The 26,288-nt window shown below is 41.8% G+C and overlaps 1 protein-coding gene across 4 annotated transcripts in view; it reads right to left on the bottom strand.

Moving 5' to 3' along the window:
* LOC149449887 (myomegalin-like) overlaps positions 1 to 26,288 on the bottom strand; it is a 415,368-nt gene that overhangs the window by 42,469 nt on the left and 346,611 nt on the right. For all 4 annotated transcript variants that reach the window (XM_089692642.1, XM_089692639.1, XM_089692640.1 and 1 more), the window contains 2 exons: positions 26,086 to 26,229; positions 12,316 to 12,454 (listed from right to left, as the gene is read on the bottom strand). In XM_089692642.1, coding sequence (XP_089548768.1) covers positions 12,316 to 12,454; positions 26,086 to 26,229 — 283 coding nt within the window. The remainder of the gene's footprint in view (positions 1 to 12,315; positions 12,455 to 26,085; positions 26,230 to 26,288) is intronic.

Below are 26,288 nucleotides of genomic sequence, written 5' to 3'. Positions count from 1 at the left end.
GTTCCTCTTTTTGTCCAGGTGCAACTTCCCCTTTTTCCCTTAGCTAGCCCAAGACTGAAAGTCTGTGGTGGGCTACATCCTGTTGAAAGAGTATTAATAACTATGGCCAGCATTAAAAGAGGAATTGTCTGCTTTCTGTGCTGTTCAAAAGTTCACGTTTGACGTATATAATAATAATTAACATATATGCCAACTGATTGGGCATGACTGACGTATGTAATATTCTGATTGGTTAATACATACCTGTCAATTGATTGGTTCTTATATTTCTATGTATTGTTTTAAGTTTCATATATAAGTTTAAACACGGAAGAATAAATTCAGTTCCTTCTGAGATACCACCTTGTGTCTGTGTGCATTTTCCTGTATCTCAAAGGGGGCTCCAGGCCTGAGGACAGACACTGATCAAGGCCAGGGGGCTGACGGGGGTCAGTGGCTACAGGAAGGAACGAGAAGAGCCAATTCCTTTCACCCGTTATCCCCCCCATTCACAGCCCAACCTGAAATTCAGGTGAAAAGAGCAAATTTAACAACTCTTTTGATTTTTTTAAGCTGTATTTCATGGAATGTCTGTATTACTTGATTCTGGACCAAAGCAATCTTTACAGCAATTCATGATCACCAACCCAAATTCAAAACTTGCCAAAGAATTTGCATGGAAACCTATCACGGTTTCTGAGTTTAACATTTTTTTTGGGTCTAACCTTTAATGTGGGCATTGGAAATAAAAAAAAGAAATGCAGTCATATTGGTTCACAGACCCAATTCTTCATATGCCTATTTTTTCTGCTGCAATGGCAAGGCATACAGTACATATGAAAATCTGTATTTTTGTTAAAACCGTGCACTTGTGCACAAATAACAAATATTGTGAAAAAATATATAAGCAGCAAACACAAACAAGAAGATAACCCTTCTAGCATATACAAATAAAATAAAACTATGTTGCACTAAACAATAACAACCAAAATGATCTGTGTTCAAAGTGCAAAAATACACAATGAATCTATAATATACAAAAAAATTATTTTGGTGAGAAGTACAATTAAATAAGTCCACAAACACTCCCATCCAAGGATGTGCATGAAAGTGGAGCCACTTTCCGAGATCCTGTATATGTAGTGCCACCAACAGCCAATTAACACCAAAGTGGTAATAGAATACAGCTTCCCAGCTTCCCATGACCCCTTAGACATAACATTGGTCATAGAGTGCTTGTGTAATCTTTCAGAACACTTAGGTCACCTACCAAGCCATCTCAGTATCACCCAAGAACACCATCAATAGAGTAGATGTATGCAGGTTTTCCACATTAAAATTCATGTAAGGCAAGAAAGAGAAAGCCTCCCCATAGTGTAAAACCTAAAATGATTTATTTTAATGATTCATTTTAACCAAGAAATGCATTCACATAAGTTAAAATACATGTACATATAATCACCAAACCGGCATCAGCATCCACTTCCTAAAACACAACAGAATGTGATGACATCAGTAGGATGCTTTGCGCAATTTGTTTCATCATCAAAATACATCCGGTGTAACGGGCACCATACTGCATCATCATGTATTTATACAGTACTGAAAAAACCAAGCTTCACTATCATTCTGGACTTAAGCCTCATTGTGAATAAGGGAAGGATCATTCTCAAGCCTCGCTTCCAAACATTACCCAAGCCTCGTTATTATATGCAGAGAATGCATCATTCACCATTAATAGATTAAAACCAGCAATCAACTGGAACTAGATTAAAATATATGAGCAGACTGGAAACCAAGCAAACTATACAATATGTGCGTGCAAACAACATACATAACACTTCTAATAAGATAAAAACTAATAATAGTCTACACAATCATCTCCTACATAAAAGATTTATCAAGCATCTACTGAACAGATCCGACCCTAATTAGCACCGTCTAGTGAACAAATTACAGATCCAAATTATACAGATCAAAAATTGAGAAATAAAAGAATAAAAATGCAATGGCCAACTGCAATTGGGAGATAAGCATTATTAATAAAGGCATTAACATTACAGTCCGCATTGAGACATTGGGGTATACATTTTATTCTCACATATTCACTTGGTTTATAGATTTCATATCGCTCTCATGGTAGCACTACCCCTCTAATTGGGGACAAAGTAGGCAATCTCTAATTATAAAGTCCCAGTAGGGTTCTTTTTATGAACCGTAGCATAATATCTTGGGAGTGTCTTATATACTGGAGGCCACAGGGACACTGCAGAGGGTAAAAAACAATGGTTGTGGAGAAAGTGATGAAGGTTTTGATAAAAAAAAACTTCTCCCCATTACAAATTAAAAAAAGGTCCCAACCTTTCTTCCGTTGCACATATTAATCTGACATATGTTGCACCTTTTGCATCTATGTAAGCCAGTTATAGTATGCAATACTAGTATGAAAATAGGTAAAAAATATTGGCAGCAATGCAATTCCTTAGTGAGGGGGCACCCGTAAACACTCTCTATGGTCTAGAGGGCAACACAGGTCCCAAATTGTTGTCATTTTGTAAACTATGACAATGTTTAGCCAATAACTTCTTCACTGAGAATTATGAGTGGAAAAAGAAGTAACCAGAGACCAGGCAAAATTATCACTATTATTATTATTATCATTCATCCCTGATCTTTCCAATAAAAGGTATCTCCTATCCACCTCCTTAACAGACCTAATTGTGCTAATAAGAGTTTCTTCACTATATCCCTTTTTTGAGAAACACTGTTTTAACAATTCAGCCTTTAATGTATATTTTTGTAACCTTGTGCTGTTTTGCCTTATCCTCAAAAACGGAGTGCATGGAATGGACCTAATCCATGGCTGATAACCGCTACCTGTAGGAATGAATACATTTTGATCAGTAGTCTTAAAGAAGATGGAAGTGACAAAATTAGACCCCTCATTAGAGATCACCAAGTCCAGAAAATGAATCTGTGTTTGACTGGCTTCAAAGTGCAAATTAATCCCCCTATCATTCTCATTAAGGGTTTGTATGTAATCCTTTAAAGACTCTAAGGACCCCTCCCACAGGAGGAGGATATCATATATATATCTAGACCACATTGCCAATTGAGGGGGACTTTTGGCATAGACGACATCCTGCTCCCATCTAGCCATAAAGAGGTTTACTAAACTTGGAGCACATTTAGCCCCCATAGCCACACCTCTTTTGAAAAGGAAAAATTGCCCCCAAATCAAAAATAATTATGAGTTGTGGCAAAGGTCAAGGATTCCATAATGAAATCTTTCTGGATGGTGGGTAAATTAGACCATCTATCCAGATAATATTCAACTACCAACAGGCCTAGTTTGTGGGGTATAATTCTATAGAGTGACAACACATCAGCCGTCACCATCCAACATCCCTCATATTTTCAACCACTCAATAAATGTATTACATGTCTGGTGTCTAAGATAAGAAGGTATTAATTTAACCAAAGGCTGCAAGTAATCATCGATATACGACAAACCATGGCCGACCCGGGGGATGTGCTAAACTCTTGTGGCTCTTTTGACAGTATATAATGGGGGTACGGGGTGTCACGATCGCACGGTCGCCACCACCAACATGCGTCAATTGCACGACCGTGACTAACAGTAATACGTCCCGCCCGCGGCGTCAGACCCCAGACCTTCTCACCAAACTCGTGACCGAAGGACTGGCCGATCTAAAACCGCGGTGTGACGCGCGGAACAAGGCCCCACCCAGCTGCACCCTGCACCGCGATTGTCCAGCTAATGGGCCACAATCGGTACCTGCAGCCTGAATGCGCTTGTTACTGGGTCGGGTTAATTACGCAACTAACCCTTTCAAACTGCCACCATCGTCTTTGGTACAGAGAAGACGAAAACTCTGTCAGAAATACACTATAATGATTGAAAAGTCACCTGTCTAATATGGTCAACTACAGGCCAATTGGGCAGGGAGTAAACAAACACAGTAGCGTCTCTTCAAAAGGCAGGAATTCGTGAATTGCAAGTAAGTGCTTAAAAACAGTTTGACTCTTTTAGTAATAAATCTTTCTTTCTGAAAGTGTTAAACAGGTGCAATAAAATATTTACAAAGAGATGTCACAAAAAAAAAAAAAAAAAAATATATATATATATATATAAAGATACAGCAAAGAGATAATAGGAAGGAAATTAAAGAGTTAAGTTACTTGCCAATATGCCTTGGTTTGTAAGCAGATCCAAGTGCAGAGCAGGAAGGGTCTTTTGATCTCCTCTGTTACGATGTTACACTCAGGAGATCTGTGTTAAGCTAAAAACTATTAGGCTTGCAGCCTGTCCCTTTTTAAAAATCCCTCTGAAAGGGGGGGGGTTGCTCTGACTACACTGTGTTGGAAGGGGTCAGGAGAACTCTGAATTCGAACCCACATCTGTCATAATCCATGACATGAAACATCCGGGAAAGCTGTCTTATCTGTTTTTATGATGGGTGAGCCTACACGAGTTTCTCAGGTCAGTGCTTTTAAGTGAGAAAGGTTACACTTCCGCAGACGGCCTGGCACCGGGACTAGGGATGCTTTACCCTGTGGTTGACCCCCCACCATCTGTCACTCAGGAAGAGAGGGGGTAGGGAGTGAATGATCGAGGAATACCTCAAATAAAAAGAAAAGGAAAAGGGGAACTCCGCGTCCAACTCTGATGAGCAAGTTTGCTACACGGGGGGCTAAGAGGATGAGACAAGCTTTCTCCTTTTTGTTCAAAATTCTCTGCTTGAATCTTCTATCAACTAATTTTAGCAATTTCTCCTTATAGCCCACCACCAGATCACTCCTAAGAGGAACATAGGTATCAACATCCCCTAATAACCTATTCATCTCTTGAACATATGAAGATTCCTCTGAAACTACAATTCCACCCCCCCCTTCCTTATTTGATCATCTGATAATTATAGATTTTTGATTACATAGTGATTAAACTCAAAATTTAAGGTTTTGATGCATTTTAGGGGCTGTAACTCTAACCTTATCTAAATCTCTCAAAACTACATCTCTAAATAATCTTATGGATTGAGCCAATCCTCCAGGATGTTTGAAAAGAGTCATTTCTCAAATTTGAGTATTATATCTCAATTGAACTAATCCAATTTACCTTTACAGGGTTGAGATCATATAACGTTTAATGTTTAATTTGCGAATGTACTTTTGAATATCCATGAACGTTTGAAATGTATTCAGTTTCTGTGGGGATGCGTAATTCAAACCTTTGTTTGATACAGATTCCTCCTCCAGTGCGAGTATCTTACTACTGAGATTAACAATGCCACCTACCTTTTTACATCTTTTTTCTTTTTTGGACTGCAATCTCCTCCCCCCTCGAGTCCCTCTCCTTGGTCTGCTAGTCTTTGTGCCTTGGCTGGGACAGAAAAAACCCCAAGGTTGAGGTCAAGATCTATCTGATCCCTGTGCTATATGGGAGGTATATTGATTGTTCGTGGAGGACTCGGAATCCCTGGACAAGCTAAGAGGTCATCCCCTTCTATCATCCTCAGACTTCTTATAGTCATATGGGGCCTTCCCATTATCTCTTTCATATATGGAATCCGAGAAAGGTTGGTATCTATTATAGGTCAGAACGTTATAGACCTGATTTTCATCACACATTCCCCTTCTATCTTGTTAGTACGTGTTGGTACTGTCTGTCATCATGGAAGGGTTTTCTATAGCCATTTCTATCTCTATATCGAACATAGGGGGACCTAAAGGTTGTCTTCCACAGTTGTGCATTTATTTGTATTATGGATGTTTTTGAGTATAGCGTGAACCACACCTCTTATCCAGATGGGGTGTTTGTAGTAACACAAGGTGGGGAAAATATAAACTGAATACATTTCAAACATTCATGGATATTCATAAGTACATTCGCAAATTGAACCCCTATAAAGGAAAAAAGGATTATTTCAACTGAGACACAACATTCAACACTCCCTTTTCAACCCCCCCCCCCCTAAATACTCTAAATAGGAGTATTTAGAGATGTAGTTTTGAGGGATTTAGATAAGGTCAGAGTTGCAGCCACTAAAATGTGTCAAAACCGTGAATGTGGAGTTTAATCACTGTGTAATGAAAACTCTATCATTGTCAGACCAGTAGATAAGGGGGAAAGGGGGGTGAGATTGTAGTTTTAAATATACCAGGGATGTGATAAATTTATTGAGTGATCAAAAATATAACAAGGGATTTTGGTTGGTGAAGGCTGATGTCTTGTCACCCTAAACAATTATACTCAAAGAACTAGGTCTGTTGGCAGTTGACTATTATCTGGATAGGTGGTCTAGTTTACACACTGTCGAAAAAGATTTCAATTATAAAACCTTTGACCTTTGCCACTACTCATAATTATTTTTGGTTTGTGGTCAATTTTTCCATCAAAAAAGAGGTCTGGCTATGGTAGCTAAATAAGCTTGAAGTTTAGCTAACCTGTTTATGGCTAAGTGGGAGGAGGATGTTGTCTATGCCCAACGTCCCCTCAATCAACTATGTGGGCTAGATATATAGACAACATCCTCCTCCTGTGGGAGGGGTCCATTGAGTCTTTACAGGATTACATACAAACCCTTAATGAGAATGATAGGGGGATTCATTTGGACTTTGAAGCCAGTGAAACACAAATTCATTTTCTGGACATGTGATCTCTGAGGGGTCTAATTTTGTCACTTCCACCTTCTTTAAAACTATTGATCGAAATTCATTCAGACAGCTGTCATTATCAGCCATTGATTAGGTCAATTCCACACAGTCAGTTTTTGAGGATAATGCAAAACTGCACAAGTTTACAAGACTATACATTACAGAATGAAATGTTAAAACGTTTTTTAGAGAAGGGATATAGTGAAGAAACCCTTACTAGCACAATTAGGTCTGTTCAGGAGGTGCATAAGGAGAGACCTTTTATTGGAAAGATTGGGGATGAATGATAATAGTAAGAGTGATAGTTTTGTCTGGTCTCTGGTTACTTCTTTTTCCACTCAACATTTCTCAGTGAAGAAGTTACTGGCTAAACATTGGCATATTTTACAAAATGACAACATTTTGGAACCTGTGTTGCCCCCAAGACCACAGGTAGTCTTTAGGAGTACCCCCTCACTAAGGAATCACATTGCTCCAAATATTTTTAACCCCCTCTAAATGTCCAAATTTTTTTCATACTGTGTGACCACTCTTATGTGTAACGGGGTCATGGGAAGTTAGTAAGCGAGTACTCTATTACCACTGGGTGTTACTTGGCTGTTGGTGGCACTACATATAAAGGATCTCAGAAAGAGGCGTGGCTTCACTTACATGTACATCTTTGGATGAGAGTGTTTGTGGACTTATTTAATTGTACTTCTCACCAAAAATTTTCTTTCTATATTATAGATTCAATATGTATTTTTGTACTTTGAACACAGATCATTTTGTTTGTTATTGTTGCACAACAGTTTTATTTCAGTTGTATACATATGAAAATATAATGCATTTAATGCATTTCAAGAACAATACACTCTGTTGTCCTTGGGGTGATTTGGAATATGATTGGTTTGACAAAATGTGGCTACACTCAAATTACCTGTCCCAGAAGTGTGCAGATGTATACAGGGGCGGACTGACAACTCATGGGGCCCCCGGGCAATAGGGGATCATGGGGCCCCTGTGTCCTTGCCCAAACTCAAAAAAACCTATGAAAAAGGTACCAGGGGCATCTCATGGGGCCCCCTACTGACCCCGGGCCCTCGGGCAGTGCCCGAGTTTCCAAATGGTCAGTCCGCCCCTGGATGTATATACGCCCCAACAAAACATCTGTGTACTGTAGCCAAGTCCCTCATTCGTTTTTGTGGCTGCCTTGCATTCAAGCAATTTCCCACAGCAAGCGGGCCAGATCTGGGGTCAAAATGTTTAAGCTTTGTTAGAGGGCGACAGGCTATACATGTTCTTTTGGAATTTACAAGGGAAAAGATAGTCATGTGCAGCCCAGACTACATTGGGAGCAGTGGCAAGATAGTGTGGGATTTGGTGTCACCCTTTTTCTTTATGGGGTACCTTTTGTACATGGACAACTATTATGCAAGCCAAGCATACCACTTTTTAAACACTTATTCAATTGTGGAATTGGCTGCTGTGGTACCATGCAACCTAATTGCTTGTAAACATCCAAATTAGAAAGGGAAGAAAGCCTGCTTGTGGACTGGTGAATTACTCGCAGTGAAGTGGAAGGACAAATGGGATATTTTTGTCCTGTCTTCCGTTTGCGCAGACTCGACAGTGGTGTCACTAAAAAGCTTCTCTGTGTCCATATATAATCTTTACATTAATATAAGCTTTACGTGGGAGGGGTGGAGTTCAACAACTAAATGATGAACCAATATTTAGCATCCCGGAAAGCTAGACGCTGGTACAAAATAGTGTCTGTATATTTATTTCAATTGGCTCTACAACGCTTTTGTGCTTCACAAAGCAACAGGAAGAAGTGGATCCTTCTTAAATTATAGGAAGCAATATCCAGAAGGTGCTGTGACCCAAACCCCAAATTCAGATACAGTGAGCTGGCTGCACGAAAGGCATTTTCCTGATGACTTTCCTGGTACCCCAACCCAAAAGTCACCCCAACAAAGATGTGTTTGTAGCAGATGTTAGACGTGACACCCATTTTTTCTGTCCCTCCTGCCCTGACCAACCTTATATCTGTATCAAGGACTGCTTCTGTTGCTACCACACGCTAGTGCAGTATTAGTTTAGGGTACAGCACGGCACAGCCTAGGGTACACAATTTACACACAAGGGTCTCGAAAGATTTTAAGTAGTCAGGAAACTGGTTATCACATTTTGAGAGACCCAAAAATTACAAGCTGTAAAAGTTATTCTAAAAAGTAAAAAATAGTAATAATAATAATAATAAAAAAGTTGGTTTATTGAGTTAATGTTATATTGCTACTGTGTTTTATTGATAACTGTTGTGTTTGCTTTGCAGGAATGCCAATCAGCTACAGCACTGATCTGTTTATTCTGACAGCAGCAGGGTGCTGCTCTCAGAATGCATACAGCAGTGCCTGCAGCACTGCAGGAGGAGATTTATCATTTGCCAAGCATTAGGAGCCTGAGGTGGTCAGTGGTCAGATCACTCCTATGCTTCCACATATAATTTTATAATTTTTTTCTAGAAGAGATGTTAACATGCAAAAAAAAATACTACATGTATGCCCAACATTAGAAGTGGGTGGATGCAGGACGGTAGAGTCTAATGGTGGGCATACTGCACACTATTTCTGGCAGAGATTTCTTCGTCCACATCAATCGATGTGGATGGAGGAATCTGTTAGGTTCACCTTTTCATTTAGCCAACAGGCTGTTCAAAAAAAAGAACATTACATGTATGCCCAATAAGGATCAGCGATGTACTGTACCAGCACACCACTAGACTTTGAGAGGTTATACGCTGCAAGCATCATCCTAAGAATTGTTTTTTTCAGTTGGTGGTATTGTTTTTTCCAGTCGGTGGTCAGCTTTCTTGTAAAAGCAATCCTAGTGGCTAATTAGCCAGTGGATTGCTTTTGCAAGCAGCAGGACAGGACATCACAAGTTTTTGGAAAATGAGGAAAGAAAACAAAAATGTCTTTTTTATTTTCTTTTTCATTTATCAAAACCTTGTGAAAAAAAATTAGATCTGAAAAATACTCAAAATGCCTCTTACCAAATTCCTTGGGTTGTCTAGGTAATGGGATGGGGGGTTATGTACTAATCTGGCATTTCATGGCCTCCAAAACTGTGATAGGTAGTGAGGAAATATGCCTTTCAAAAGCCTGAAGGTGGTCATTAGTTTTTAGCTCCCGTATGTGGCTAGGCTCCCAAAAGGTCTCCCACGTGGTATACTCATACTCAGGAGAAGTAGCAGAATATGTTGTATATACTTTGTGTATAAACAAAAAAAATTTTTTTTTCATTTTTCAAAAACTTGTGGAAAAAAATAAACTCTTCCATGCACTCAATATGCCTCTCAACAAATACCTTGAGGTGTCTACTTTCCAAAAAGGGGTCATGTGGGTAGGTGCTTGTACTATCTTGGCATTTCAGGGCCTCCAGAGCTGTGATAGTGAGGAACAACATAAGGAAATTAAGGCTTTTGAAAGCCTGAAGGTGGTTATTGGTTTTGGGCCCCCACATGCTGCTAGGCCCGCAAACATTTTCACACATGTGGTATCCCCATACTCAGAAAAAGTAGCAAAATGTGTTTTGGAGTGTGATTCCACATATACCCATGGCATGTGTGAGAAATATCTCTCTAAAGTGCCAAAAATGTTTTTTGTCATATTACAAAAACTTGTGACAAAAAATAAATTCTGCCATGCATTCAACATGCCTCTCAGTAAATACCTTGGGGTGTCCACTTTCCAACAAAGGGTCATTTGGGGGATGTTTATACTGCAGTGGCATTTTAGTACCTCAAGAAATGTGACAGGCAGTCAAGTAAAAGTAAAAGCTGTGTATATTCCAGTACATATACCATAGTTTGTAGACGCTATAATTATTGCACAAACCAATTAAAATACATTTTGGTCTATATTTATGAGGAAATTACTGGATAGTTTTTAAAACATAGTAGAAAAGATTGTTTTTTTTCAAAATTTTTGGTCTTTTTTCGTTTATATAATAAAATATAAAAGTGATCAAATAGCACCAAAAGAAAGCTCTATTTGTGTGAAAAAAAATTATATAAATTTCATTTGCATAAGCGTTGCATGATTGCGCAGTTACCAGTTAAAGTAGAACAGTGCCGAATAGTAAAAAATGACCTGGTCATCAAGGGGATAAATCCTTCTGGAGCTCAAGTGAATATTTTTTATGTACAGTAAAACTATTTGTTATTTTAAATACTTCCCACCCGGCCTATAGTCAAATGAAGGCTGAGCGAACCTCTCATTTCTCCTGGAGGGTGCCATATGACGTCCTTGCCGGATCGCGCCATGCGCGTGCCCGCAGGGCTGCGCTGTGGTGAGATCTGTCACCGGCTGTGTACCTTGGACACGGCCGATGACAGATCTGTGTACCGGCCCCGTTGCCAGTACCATGTGACCTGCTCTGACCAATCACAGCAGGTCACAGGGCTTCCTTTCATGCTGTCCATTGTATACAAGTGTGTCTAGCTGTGAATGGTCACAGTGATCACCTGCACAGGCTGGGCCAGTAACAGCCCATCTGTGTCATGTGGCCAATCACAGCTAATCACAACAAAAAAAGCTCAATTAATTGATTTCATTCACTTAAATGCTTCCTTATAGGAAATAAATTATTTGCTATAAGCAATCAAATTGTGTAAAAAAAAAAAAAATACTGATCACTTCCCCAAAGTAGTACAATGTTACTATGGTAACATTATACTACTTTGATCATAGTGTAATATGAAAAAAAAATCTTAAAAGAGAAAAAAAATTAATAAAAAAATTATCAATTTTTTTTTTTCGTACTGTCACCAGTCAGTGTCCCTGATCACCACCATACCAGTTATATGATCATGCTGTACTGCACTGGTGACAGTATGTAAAAAAAAAAAATCATAAAAATAATGTTTTTAATTTTTTCATTTTCCGAAAAATTATGACAAAAAAATTCCAACTTCAAAAAACTCACCATGCCTCTTATGAAATACGTTGGACTGTCTACTTTGCAAAAAGTCATTGTCATTCAAAGTGTGAGAGCGCAGAAACCTGAAAACTGGCCTGGGCAGGAAAGGGGTAAAAGTGCCTGATATTGAAGTGGTCAAAATATATTTTTTTCATGCTTTAGTTTTTTTTTTGTTTTATAGATTACATATCACATAAAATCATTTTTGCAAGACAGTATTGCCAAAAGAAAACCTATGTATGTATTACTTTATAATCTAAAGAAATGACAAAGTAGTGGTCATGAAAAGGTTAAAGTGCAGATGTACTGAGAAGAATGCAAAGGCTGCCATTGCTCACCTCCTTTTATTAAGCTTTTCACCGGACAATCTCTGGCTTCAACAAAATAGGGTTTCCATTGCTGACATATGTCTGAAAATACTTGTTACCTGGATGTGTTTGGCATAAATATTTTCTGGGTGATTTATCTGAAACAAGCATGCAGCTAATCGAGGCAGATGAAACTCAGATGTCCAGATGTGCAAACTTGTTCCTGATCAGTGACTCAGAAAGTATTGCAGACTTTGCATCAACCTCATAGCCAAGCAACTGGTATTCAAAAGGAAAATCCAGCAATGGCTTACAATTTTTTTTCAGTTTAAGTTTCCTTTACCTATATTTACCAGAAAAAAATTATAAAAACTTTAATACTTACGTTGTCTTGATATAAGCTTTTCCATGCTGTGTTTTGAAAGGTTTGATATTTTCAGCTTTTCTAATACTTTCTTTAACATTATCTCTTTTTCTTTCACCTTGTTTCTGAGAGTTAAAATTTCATCTTTCATTGCCTGCTCCTGCACAAAAATATCACTGTATTACAATTTTGTAGCATAAATACATTTAAATAGACAAAATTCAAATCCCAGGCTGAACTTTTGCTGGTCATGTTCCTGTGCTTGTTCAGTAAATTATGCTATGCATAGTTGTGGGGATAAGAGTGGTGGAGAAATTGATTTTGCTACAAAATATGCTTGGTGTATTGTTTTATTTTTTCCAGGTAAACATAAAATAATCTATTAAGATGCAATTCTTTGGCACAACAACTGGTTAAGAATAGTTTAAAGATGCTTGTTTTAAGCTCAGTGCCCTCTGGAAGAAGTATCATTAGAAATTAATAATATTTTAGCCTTCTGTGCAAGGAGCACTTGGTTACATTGTAAACCATGTTGCCATTGCTGAAAGGTATGGTCAGACAGCTTTCTAACCACTGTAGAGTAAGGAAGTGGAGATCTGAGTGACAGTGCATGTGTCTGCCAACAGGTGATCTTGGAGAGGAGCACTACCATTTATCAAACCAGAGGTAGGAGAGCCTTTCGGCATGAGACTCCTTGTGTAAAAGAAATTCTCCATGCTGTGCAAAAAAAAATGTGTATGAACAGCACTGGAAATTGTAATTCCTCATTGCACTACTTATTCACTCTAAAACAGGGGCGGACTCATAACTCGGGGCCCCCGGGAAATAGGGGATCATGGGGCCCCTGTGTCCTTGCCCAAACTCAAAAAAGCCTATGAAAAAGGTACCAAGGGCATCTCATGGGGCCCCCTACTGACCCCGGGCCCTCGGGCAGTGCCCGAGTTTCCAAATGGTCAGTCCGCCCCTGCTCTAGAAGCTGAGTTGTCTGTAGAAGAGAGAAGGAAGCGATGTTAGAGCTGCGGTTGGGCTCTCCTCCTGAGTGTAAAGCTGATCGGGGAGAGGTGGAGCAGCTGCAAACAATCAGGGCTGAATAGGAAAAGCATCTAGGCTCTTCAGTATACCAATAGTGTTCTATATGCCTCTTACCTATGTTTAAATGTGTCAAATTATGTTAGAAAGAGGGACTGCTCTTGTAACAGATGAGAGGTGAGAAATATAGGGTGCTTATTATGGGGCTTTTTTATGGCCATTTTTGGGTCAGTTTGCCAGTGTAAATGTTTGGCGGCAGTGACCATATTTAATCAATCACCCAACATTCCTGGTTGGTCTGTTTACATAGAGCATTTGGAGATCTGACTGTCACTTAGTGGCAGTAGTGCAGCAGAATATCAGCAAACAGATGGGCATCATGGTGGTAAAGCACCATTGTTGAGCAGTGGGTCTTTGTCCCACCAAGATTGTTGTTGGATTTACATCACTGGACAATTTTACTGACATTGGGTTTACGTTGTAGGACATTATTTATTTATTTGAAGTACAGGAATTTTTTTGTGGTGTGGGTATCTATTTGCATTTCTATTTATTGGGGGGGAGGTCCCTGGCCCTCTCCCTACTAAAATATATTTTTTAAAAATGTGTTTTGTATTAGAACATGCCCCCCCATAGCAGTGCCTCATTAGCCATTCCCTGTTTTAAATCCCTGCTTGCAAATCAGCCTTGAAAAAGGTAAAAATAAATTATATGATTTGCCTCCCATAGATGCCAATTGGATTTAGAACTATGTAGATGGTTTGCAGACTTCTAGCTGGGTACGTGCCGAATATCTGAATTTTACCTGCTTTGCTTATCGATTTTTCAATCTATAGTGCAGACCATTCTTTTGCAAGCATCTCCCTGCTTCCTGCATGGTTTTGATCATGTGGTATTGACATCAATTTTCATTAGCAGCTATATGTACTCAAATAAAACATATACAGATTTACTAAAGTGTATGTTACCCCAACATTTCATATTTAAAATATGTGTCTGTATTACCATGTAATTACATAAAAAAATCTATCTTGTATCCTTTGTGTGAAATATCTGGTGATCTTGAAGTACGCCGCTTTACTATTTCAAACTGACCATGATGTATGGAAGCACATCCATCCCAGCACTGCCAGATTGCTTCTTTGAATTCTACCTGGGACCACAGCCAGCCTGTACTCTGGTGGTAAGATTTGTGCTAACATGCACCCTTTCACAAGGAAGATCAATGTGCTACTGTGTCTTTGCCTCCTGCTGCCATGCCCCTCTTGCATAGCTCTTCACAAGCAAGATCATTGTAATGCGTTTTCTCTGCCTCCTATTGACATGCTCCCCCTGCCTAGCTCTTCACTGCTATGGTCAGTTTACTGCTGTTTCTTTGCCTCCTGCTGACCCACTCCCCAGCCAGCTTGTCACAGTGTATTTCTGTTTCTGTATTTTACACAAAACGTTGCCTGTGCTCACTGGTGTACCTACAGGAGTCGCAGGGGTTGCAATTGAGACCCAGCCCATGGGGACTTCCTGTCAACTCCTGTTCTTTAAAAGCAGAAGCAGAGATTCCTTCCGTGTATGATAATGTGCGGTTTTCCTTCTACTTTGCTGAAAAAGTTAACATCCACCCCTTAGTCATCCTGTCAAGAAGCCTCCTCCAATGAAATCTTTTATCTCCCTCTGCCCAGCCCCTTCCTCACATGCCCTGTGATGTCCCGTCTAGAACCTGACATAAGATGAAAAGAGAACAGAACAAATTGCAGTTCTTTGGGGGGAGGCTGAAAGAAGTCTCCCTGTGCAGTCCAGTCAGTGCTCAGTGTAGGGCAGACAAGGAATCGCCCTCTGCAGGCTCTGTAGTCCAAACTTTGTACAGACAGGTAAAATGTGGTAACAATAAAATGTAAGTGGCAGTAGGAAATGTGGATAAAGTGTGCCTCAGTCCCAAATACACTAATATTACAAGATGGTTTCCATTAGTACCTCCCACTGCATGCCCCTAGTGGATTGATCCATGCCTTGTCACAGATCCTGACCAAGATGGTTTTTTGCTTCTTGGATGTCCCCCAGTTACCATCTGATTTCCTGGGCAGTTTTTCAGCCCTTGTATTGATTTACAAAAGTTTTTTCTGACATGGATTGATTTTGTGACACCATTCCATGTGTTATATATACAAGCTTTGCTATCTCCTAAAGAAGTGAATGCTGCTTTACGAAATGCATCAAGATTTTGTGTAGAGAGCTTGTGTTATGAAACTTATGGATCATGTAGAGTTTGCATGTTTACTTGTATATACTGCAGAGTGTTCCTGTGCATATCACATGCAGTTTCTGGTGTGAACTGACACTGATCTAATGGAGTATGAAAAAAGAGGGAAAGAGAAAACGAGAGACAGAAAGGGAGAGAGATAGAAATGGGGGAGAGAGAGAAGGAAAGAGGGAATGAGATAGAAGAAAAGTTTGAGAATTTAAGAGACAGAGGCAGCAAGAGAGGAGTAGAGAGCAAGAAGAAAAGAGAGAGAAAAGAAAAAGCAGAGAAGAAAGAGAGAGAGGAAAAAAAGAGAGAGAGGAGGAGCGAGTAAGAAGGAAAGTGAGAGAGAGAAAAGAAAAAACAAGGAGAGGAAAAAAAGAGAGAGAGAGAGGAGGAGAGAGTAAGAAACGGAAAGAGAATGAGAGAGAAAAGGAAAGAGAGAAAAAGAGGAGGAGAGAGTTTAATTTCACTGGGGGAGGGGGGGTGATCAACCAAAGGTTGCAATATATTCATGCAAGCGTTTTTACATTATACACTGGGGTACGTCAAGATTTTGCAAACTTTCAAAGGGTGCCGTGACTGAAAAAAGTTTTAAAAACACTGGGATAAAGGCTGTATTCACACTAGAGTGGACAGCTGCCAAAGCGCTTTATCTGCCTGGCAGCTGTCGACTCCCTGCTGCAGTAGGGGCAGAGTAGTGTGCGATTCAGTGCATCACACAGCTCCCTTTTTTTTGTTTTGGACAAACTTTATTTGAAGTGTACAAATGTATACTTCTTTCATGGGGCTGTACAGCAGCGAGATGACTGCTGTACAGTGCCATGCAATTCTGTACAGTGTGCTGATGTAAAATGCAGAATGTGTTTATTTTAGTGCAGCACAGCTCCAGGCTGTGTTGCAGTGTGAATGAGACACTGGAAACAATTGTTTCCTGTGCAGTAAAATGTCTGTCACCACACAATGTGTGAATTAGCTTTTACACCTTGGAAAAGTGCTTGCCGCGTCACCCTGCGTAGGTGATTTGGTAAACTCAGAGGGCCTGGGCCAGGGTCTGCTATAAGTATGCAAAATAATTAGAGAGGCATTTCAAAATGTGGACAGTTTCTCCAAAATCTTTTGAATTACCCTCTCAATATGTAAATAAATATCTGAAATAACTTGCAGTACAGAGGCCTAACTTGAACCTTCAGGGCCCCAGTGCAAGAAACCATGAAGGGCTCCTCGACCCCTACCAGGGCCCTTTTTGTTCTAACGCTGGGGTCCTTCCCACTGGCCCGGGCACTTTACTCCTGTCTCAGGGCCCTTCCACATTTTCTACAGCAGGCCCCCTTCCTGCCCTCTTGGGGGCCCCCATGGGGCAGGAACACCAGGGCTCAGTCACAAGTGTGACTTTTGTGACACTGATAGTTTTGCCCCTGGTATCCGTAGGATCGTGAATGGTAACAGTCAGTAGACATTTTCAATAATGCAGTGGACGGGGTCAGTAGAGGACTGGATGGTGTCTTTACATCAGTGTGCCTCCCCTTACATCAGTGTGGTCCCCTCCTTACATCAGTGTACCTCCCCTTACATCAGTGTGCTCCTTACATCAGTGTGCCCCCCCTTACATCAGCGTGCCTCCCCTTACATCAGTGTGCCCCACAACATCAGTGTTTCCACTCCTTGCATCAGTATGCTCCCCTCTTTACATCAGCTTGCTCCCCTCCTTACATCAGTGTGCCTCCCCTTACATCAGTGTGCCCCCCTTACATCAGTGTGCCTCTTCCTTACATCGGTGTGTTCCCCTTCTTACAGTAGTCTGCCCCCCTTACATCAGTGAGCTTCCCCTTACACCAATGTGCCCCGTTACAACAGTGTGCCCCCGTACTTACATCAGTGTACTTCTGCCACATCATTGTGCTCACCTCAGATCAGTGTCCCCCCCCCCTATATTGGTGTGCCCCTCTCCTTACATCAGTGTGCCCCCTACATGATTGTGTCCCCTTACTTACATCAATGTTCCCCCACATTAGTGTGCCACACTTACATCAGTGTGCCCCCCTACTTTCAACAGTGTGTCCCTCTTACATCAGCAGTTAGAGCAGTCTTGTGACTTCTATCAGTGTTCAGCAGAGCACTGCTTAAAGCTTGTAGGAGTTTTCTTTCTGCTCCTGGAGGATGCAAAACCCCTGACCCCTGTCTGGACAGTGCTGATTGGCCCTGCGCTAATCACATGCACTCTTCCAAGGACTTATCAGGACATAAGAGGGGGACATTGGAAGAAATGGAGGATCAGAGAAGTCAGGATCAAACAGCATTTTTACACAATGCAGAGGATTAACCCTTTAGGTTCTACAGTGAGTATCACAAGCATGATTTACTGCATATACAGACTGATGTTACTGTTGTGGGTTTAGTAACAGTTGAAGTTCCAACAGCTTCAGACTTTCTGTACTTTTTAAAGCAAAGCATGTATGACAGTTCACCATATGAACAACAAATATATACAGCTGACTCTTACTAATGTCAGTCAGTAACAAATTATAACTGGTAAATAAAAAACAGAGCAAATGTTAATAAAGTAAATAGCAAAATAGTTAATCTTCCTAAGGACAAAACTTCTGTATGAAATGGTCTCATGCACAAAGGGCAACATGGTGATATATCTGAAGCAAAATGACCATTAAAAGAGAAGTATGGGAATGGCAGCTGTACCCTACCAGCTCTACCCCAAGAACTGAGCGATCAAACACTGCTGATAACTGAGGTCTCCCCCTCCGCTTCGTCTGTCAATTACTGGCTCTCTGTTCTACTCCTCCAGAGCTCACTGGAGCGCTGCGCCGTGGAGGGTTCAAGAGGGGCTGGCTCTAGCTCTCAGCAAAATGCTGGGAGGCTGAGCCAGGGGCCGGTCAATGCATCTGGGCAGATCCCAGTGAGTGACGTCAGCTGACAGCAGGCTCTAACAGAACAAACCATACTCCTGTGATCTATAGGAGAAGCATAGTCAAAATAGCTTTGGCTATATTTCTTCTTTAAGTAATATCTAATTTTTGACATTCATAGAAATAGGTACAGCACACATTCACGGTTATAATGTATGTAATGTATTGTTGAGATCTAAAGTCAACGCATACGTTTTCATTTGATAGCATCAACATTTATGTTATGTTATGTAGCCAGGTGACAGCTATATCAATATGCCTTTAAGGGACATTTACAGATGAGACTATGATTAATCCCCCCCCCCCCCAGTGTCCAGTGTTGGAACTGCTACATAACTTTCTGTTAGCAGAGTGGATCCAGTTCTTCTGACAACACAGGATCTTGAGAACTGTAGTCCTATGGCCAATACATACTGCATTCCTGAGTGCTGATTTAACTACAACTACCAGAGAGCTGGCAAAAGAGAGGGTTGCTAGGAGGGCAAATATATTCTAAAGCAAGGAACTGGCTTGCTCTCTTGGGACAGGATTCAGAGCTGAACATAGAGGAACTTCCTTCTCCTGCAGAGATATATTGCTAACTACTGCTGCAGGACTCGGCACACCAGTGGATCAAGGTGGCAAAGCGGATTGCCACACAGAGATTGCTTCATCTTCTCTGCATCAGGACTGTCACTATCTGGTCTTCAGTCAGTCATCTCTGCTTACTGCTGTGACAGGCCATCAAGTGGAAACTCTGCACTCCCCTGTGAACAGCCAAGTGCCTGTGCAAGAACCCTGTTCCTAGAAGGCTGTGCTATCTATCTTGAGTGGGCAGATGCCCAACCTCTATCTGACAACACTCTAGAGATACTGCATGCAGACACCTTTACTCCTCAATAGCAAGAGATCTTTGCTTTGATCATGTACATTGTACTACCATTATTCACCAATGTTTATGTGCCCCACCATTGCTAGCAGAAGACAACAGCCACTATCACATCAGGAACATTAAACATCACAGGACTTAAGATGCAATCTCTAGTTAAAGGGACCTCTTCTCTAAGCCATTGTTCAGCCACAATTCTTTGCATTACCCCTTGTGACTCTGGTGGCTCAGAGGGAGCTGATAAGGCAACAGTACCCTCAGTGATGTGTATCACTTCTGTGAATATCTTCTTCATTAGTAATATTCAGTGATCCTCCACCACATCAGGAGAAAAACCAGCTCATCTCAAGAAAAGAAAATATGCGTTCATCTAGGTTTACTCAACTCCTCACTCGCAGTGACATCTCTTCTTATCTTTTCTTGCCTTCCACTCACTCTGACATCAGGCCAAAATTGATCTCATGCAACAGTAAGACCAAAACATAGTGCTCTCTGTATAACAATTACAGATATAAAAGCATAAAAAGCAAAAAATGTGTATCCACATCCAGCTCACCACTCAGCCAGCAAGTTAGTGGCGGCGTGGTAACACAGTACCGGCTCCACCAAGGGGTGAAGAAATTATGGACTCCCGCTGAGTGGGGCCGAGAGCAAGGCAGCCATCCTGAAGTGGGTACGATGGTTGAGATACCAGGAATTGAATGGACTGAGAGGGAAGTCTCTGGTGCCAGACCATGGGGCCTATCTCACTGACATGAGGACAGAACTTGTGTATTACCAGAGTGGAAGGTACCTGCTTGTTTCCAGAAGGACAACATAAGTTGAGGGGTTTGAGGCCCGGGTGATCCTGTTGCCCACAGGAGAATCATTGGGGGATCACCCATGAGCAAGAGCGTAAAGTCTGGTGTCGGTGGATGCTAACCCACCCCCAATTCGGTTAGGAACTGAGAGAACTGTCAAAATTTGCTTCGAAGAAAGAGAAAGTGTTGACTCAGGTAGATACGTACTTCGCTGATGAGGATAGTGATGGGAAGACAGAAGCAGATGAACATTCAAACTCTTCAGTCTCCAAAATTGTCAGTGAGACAGCCCCAGGCTGACCTGCTGACTCAAGTTGCCCATGTTCAGAATTAGATACAGCAGAGTTTGATGCAGGTAATGGATACAGAAGTGGAAATGCAGGCAGCCAAACTAGATCAGTGGGGAGCCCTTGCCTCAGCATGTGAACAGCAGAAATGCTTCCGGTGTGGAGAACCTGGACATTTTTGGGATTATCTGTATGGGGTCTCCTTTAAGGTCAAGACAGACAATAATCCCCTAATTTATCTTCTTACAACAGCCAAGCTAGATCTCACTGTGGCGTTGATGGCTAGCTGCCTTGTCAGGAATCAATTCAGTCTGAAATATGGTCCAAGATTAGAGAACCAAGATGTTTTATCCCAAAGACCACATAATCTGGTCTGAGACGCTTTATCCCGAAGACCACATAATCTGAACAGAGGTTAAGAAAGCTTGACTCGTGACGTCTGAGGGAGTACAGGCTTTGTGCCAAGGCATTGATCATCTGCACAAAGGAGCTGTTGGAGCTGAGGCCATTGGAGTCACCCCAGTGTGAGTGCCCAAGTGCTACTGCGACCTGACTCAAGTGAGAAGCGAGGGGCTCCCACAGCTATCAGAGACTTGAAGACAGATCAGAGTGAGGACCCACTCTTCAGTTTAACTTTGAAAGCTTTGACCAAACAAAATCCCAGCCTACTACTAAATGATTCCATCATGAACTCCAAGTTAGTGTACAAAGAATGGGACTGGCTACAGGTACAAAATGGCATCATTTATTGGAGGGGTCACGCAGAAGATATGGAAGAAAGGTGGCAGTTGTTCCTCCCAGAGAAACGCAGACAAGCAGTACTGACGGCTCTTCATGATGAACAGGGGTACTTAGGACCAGATAGGACCTTTAGAGTTGTTATGGACCGCTTCTACTGGCCTGTTATAAGAGCATATGTAAAGAGCTACTGTCACTCATGCTTGCAATGCATTCAAAACTCTACCAACCAAAGTTGCCCTCATGGGTCACCTACAAAGTCAAGGGCCAATGTAGCTGGTGTGCATTGACTTTTTGTGCCTGGAACCTGATGCTGGTAGGAGAAGCAATGTTCTGGTGGTAACCGACCACTTTACTTGATATGGTCATGCCTTCCCCAACAAGGATCAATAAGCAGTCACTGTGGCGAAAGTACAGGTGAAAAAGTTTTTCTTGCACTATGGTCTACTGCAATGAATACAATCTGACCAGGGCCGAAACTTTGAGAGCAAGCTATGTGAGCTGTTGGGCATTCAAAAATCCAGAGTTTTGCCATATCAACCACAAGGGGATCCTCAACCTGAATGGTTCAACCGCACCCTGTTGACTATGCTAGGAACTTTGCCCTCAAAGAAGAAACAGCATTAGGGAAATCATATTGCAGCTGTAGTTCATGTCTACAACAGCAAGACTAACGATGCTATTGAGTATTCCCCCTAGAGATTGTTTGGGAAAGAAGCTTAATAACTGGCACACTTATCTTTTGGAACCTCCACGGATCACACATCCCTGACTTCATACAAAGGTTATGTTGATCGATTCCGAAAAGAAAAAAGGAAATTTGACCTCAACGTGGAACTACAAGACCTTCAGCCAGGGAATTGTGTGCTGTTGAGAAATCTGGGAAACACAAGCTGGCCGGCTGCCAGTGATACCAACCATATATTGTCTGCAAGTAACTCACCAGGCTGCCAGTTTATCAAATCCTCCCCAAAGGGAAAATGGGCTCGCTGAATATGTGGCACTGAAATCACTTGCTACCCATTTCAGATGACATCCGAATACCTCAGACTCCTGACTCAGACTTGGTCTCTGAACCAATTGTACCACGAAACAGCTAGTTCACCAATTGGAAAGGGCGTTGAGAGTCGAGCTGCCCCTAGTGGCGAAGTCCAGATGATGTGGCCCAAAATTGATCATGATTTCAAGTATGAACCTCATTCGGTTGGGTCTGGTCCTGACTGTGGGCTGGAGACATGGGAGGCTGAATCCCATTAAGGTATCTGAGAAGGAGCCCACGAGCCTGCAACTTTGGAGTCAGAGTCGGCCTAATTGGCGCTGATCCTTCACATCAGTTAAACAAAAGTGCCTCTAATTCAACTCGTGAGCTCACGCCTGAAGACTTTATGGATTCCAGACTAAGGCAGAACATTAACCCATCCAAGAGATTGACATACGATACACTGGGAGAAAACTCTGATGAACTCATACCCACTACTCAGCGTTCAGGTAAAATGCCATATCCTACTACCATTCATTGGGTAGAAGGTGACCTTCGCTCGCCCTCTGATGCTACTGGCTACTGCCATCTCACTGGCCCGTCAACAAAGTAATCTCACTCTAACTAATGAGTTATGCAAATGGTTACAGAAAACCCTGATGTTTGTAAATTACTTATAAATATGAGTTATTGTTGATTTCTCATTTACAGTTAATGTTCAAATTTATCATTGTATAATAAAGTGTTACTAAACCCACAACAGTAAAATCAGTCTGTATTTGAAGTAAAGCATGCCTGTTATACTCACTGTGGAACCTAATGGGTTAATCCTCTGCATTGTGTAAAAAGGCTGTTTGATCCTGACTTCTCTAATCCTCCCCTTTTTCTGGTGTCCCCCTCTCATCTCCTGATAAGAAATATCATGTGGAGATACTCTGCACATGCTCAGTTTGGTGCGTATTGCTAGAGAGTTTTTCTTTCTTGGGAGAGTGCATATGATCAACACTGACCAGATAGAGGTCAGGGGTTCTGCATCCTCCTAGAGCAGACAGAAAACACCTCCTACAAGCTTTAACATGTGCTTGGCTGGAGACTGATAGAAGTCACAAGACTGCTCTAACTGCTGATGAGAGAAGGTATTTAGCAGTTGATATTTACTAAAATAATTGCATTTCCATGTTGTGTGTACTGTGGGAGACCAGATATAGTGAATGCAGGGTCCTGGATTAAGTAACACTTTAAGTAATTAGTATTACAGTGGGTTCCAATACCTCTTTCGGAACCAAAGATTTCAAGTGGGAGTAGGATGTAGCCAGGTGCTAGCTATATCATTCTGCCTTTCAAGGGCATTTACAGCTGAGACTATGAGTAATCCTTTTCCTCTTAGTACCCAGTACTGGATCTGCTACTTCACTTCCTGTTACCAGAGTGGATTCAGTTCTTCTGACAGCAGAGGATCTTGGGACCTGTAGTCCTATAGTCAATACATATTGTATTCCTGAGTGCTGATTGAACTACAGCTACCAGAGAGCTGGCGAACAAGAGGGATGCTGGGAGGGCAGATATATTTTACAGTAAGGGACTGGCTCGCCTGGTCCTAGGAGGCCGTGCTATGGGATTGGTGAGTGGGCAGATGCCCAGCCTCTATCTGACATCACTCTAGAGACACTGCATGCAGACATCTTTATACCTCAGTATCAGGAGACCTTTGCTTTGAGCACACAGCTATTTGTTGACCACATTGAACTACCAGTATTCACCAATGTTTATGGTTCCCACCATTTCTAGCAGAAAACAACAGCTACTATCACAATAGGAACTTTAAACATCACAGGACTCAGGTTGCAATCTCTAGTTAAATGGACCTCTTTCCCTCTAAACCATTGTTATTCAAATTATAGTGTCCATACATATTTAATCCAGGGTATACATTTTTAGGGAGAAGACTTCCTCCAGTGGTGTCACAGAAACAGGAAGTACAGGAAAGACTCCCTCCAGTGGGGTCAGAGAAATAGTAAGTCACCCTCCAGTGGGGTCACAGAAACAGGAAGTTTCCCTCCACTGGTGTCACAGAAACAGTAAGTCTCCCTCCACTGGTGTCAGAGAAACAGGAAGTCTCCTTCCAGTGGGGTCACAGACACAGGAAACCTCCCTCCAGTGGAATTACAGAAACAGCATGTCTCCCTTCAGTGGGGTCACAGGGTCAGAAAGTGAGGGGAAGACACCCTCCAGTGGGGTCGCAGAAACAGGAAGTCTCCCTTCAGTGGTGTCACAGGGTTAGGAAGTGAGGGGAAGTCTCCCTCCAGTGGGGACACAGAAATAGAAAGTCTCCCTTCAAAGGGGTCACAGGATCATATGCGATCGCTGTACTCTCTCTGCACACATGTTCCATCACTGTACCCTCTCTGCACACATATGCGATCGCTGTGCTCTCTCTGCACACATGTTCCATCACTGTACCCTCTCTGCACACATAGGCGATCGCTGTACTCTCTCTGCACACATGTTCCATCACTGTACCCTCTCTGCACACATATGCGATCGCTGTACCCTCTCTGCACACATGTTCCATCACTGTACCCTCTCTGCACACATATGCGATCGCTGTACCCTCTCTGCACACATGTTCCATCACTGTACCCTCTCTGCACACATATGCGATTGCTGTCCTCTCTCTGCACACATGTTCCATCACTGTACCCTCTCTGCACACATATGCGATCGCTGTGCTCTCTCTGCACACGTTTCATCACTGTACCCTCTCTGCACACATATGCGATCGCTGTACCCTCTCTGCACACATATGCGATCGCTGTACCCTCTCTGCACACATATGCGATCGCTGTCCTCTCTCTGCACACATATGCGATCGCTGTACTCTCTCTGCACACATGTTCCATCACTGTACCCTCTCTGCACACATATGCGATCACTGTACTCTCTCTGTACACATGTTCCATTGCCCTATTGCTGCCAGGAAGGAAGCTGAATCTGTGGCCAACCGTTAAGTCCTTAATGGCTAGACAGCTAAGTTAATCAGTGGGTGCATTTAGTAGTACAATGTAAAGGTGTCTGGCAACTCAGGGGTTAACTGTTAGCCACATGCTCAGCTCCCTCGCCAGCAGCTATGGGGTTAAGCCAATGTAGCATCTTAGCTCCCTCCCCTGTTCTCTTCTGCTTATACAGAGTGGCCATGACATCCTTTATCTTTCCCTGTGTGTGCCGGGATTGGCACAGTAAATAGTGATGACTGATGTCTGACTACCTGCTGGGCTGTCACAGTGCCTTCTGAATCCCCAGTGAAATCCTTTACCCCAGCCAGCCTGTGTTGTTGTCAGGCATGTATGGAGTTAAATGCTTTCAGCTCCAGGCTTACTGACAGCTCTGTTACTATTGGATGGGAGGAGAGGCACTCTGCCTCTTTGGGCAGTTCAGACTGGTAGACTCAGATTGGTCTGCCCACTACAGCTGACATGAGAACTACAGAAGGGCTGTGCCAAGACCAGTGGCTGGGGGGGGGGGGGGAGCATAGCAGCCACCGCTCTTACAAACAGGAAGACACAGGGGATTAACCTCATGAATTGAAAAATGAACATGCTGTTTCCCAGAAACTACAAAGTCAACCAGAAGATGGACTGCATATTCTAGTAAGGTAGGAAAGCAGCAATAATGTAAAGACGTTTTTGCCTGGAGTTCTGTTTTAAGTCTTGTGGTACATGTTTTTAGGATATTTGAAAATAAATTCAGTGGTGCTGCAATGTTTGAATCCCTTCTCTCTATATTGGTAGGACCAAAATGTCACACACCTAGTATTTGCATGTATGTATATATTTTTCGGGCCATAAGCTATCACAGGTTTAAGGACCTAAAACCTTCTGATTCTATTGTAGTTGCTTCCTAAGATAGATTTTCTGCTGTATAAAAGATAGTTACCTCCTTTTTTTGCAACAAATTAACTTGTGTCTTTTGTAGACTCTCTGTCCAAAACATATTAAGAAGGGAATGCGAGTCTTGTAGAATATTTTGTAGGATTCTTGTAGTAGAAATCAGTTTCTGGATACCTCCACATTCCATAATCTACAATTAAAGAAAAAAAATGTATATTAGGTATTATTTAGTGGGATTTATTTTTGTAT

This window comes from Staurois parvus, unplaced genomic scaffold (assembly GCF_062004578.1).
Source record: "Staurois parvus isolate SC_StPar_1 unplaced genomic scaffold, SC_StPar_1.0 ptg000597l, whole genome shotgun sequence".
Lineage (NCBI taxonomy): Eukaryota > Metazoa > Chordata > Amphibia > Anura > Ranidae > Staurois > Staurois parvus.
The sequence above is the reverse complement of the archived record's forward strand: the minus strand, read 5'-3'. Positions and strand labels throughout refer to the sequence as shown.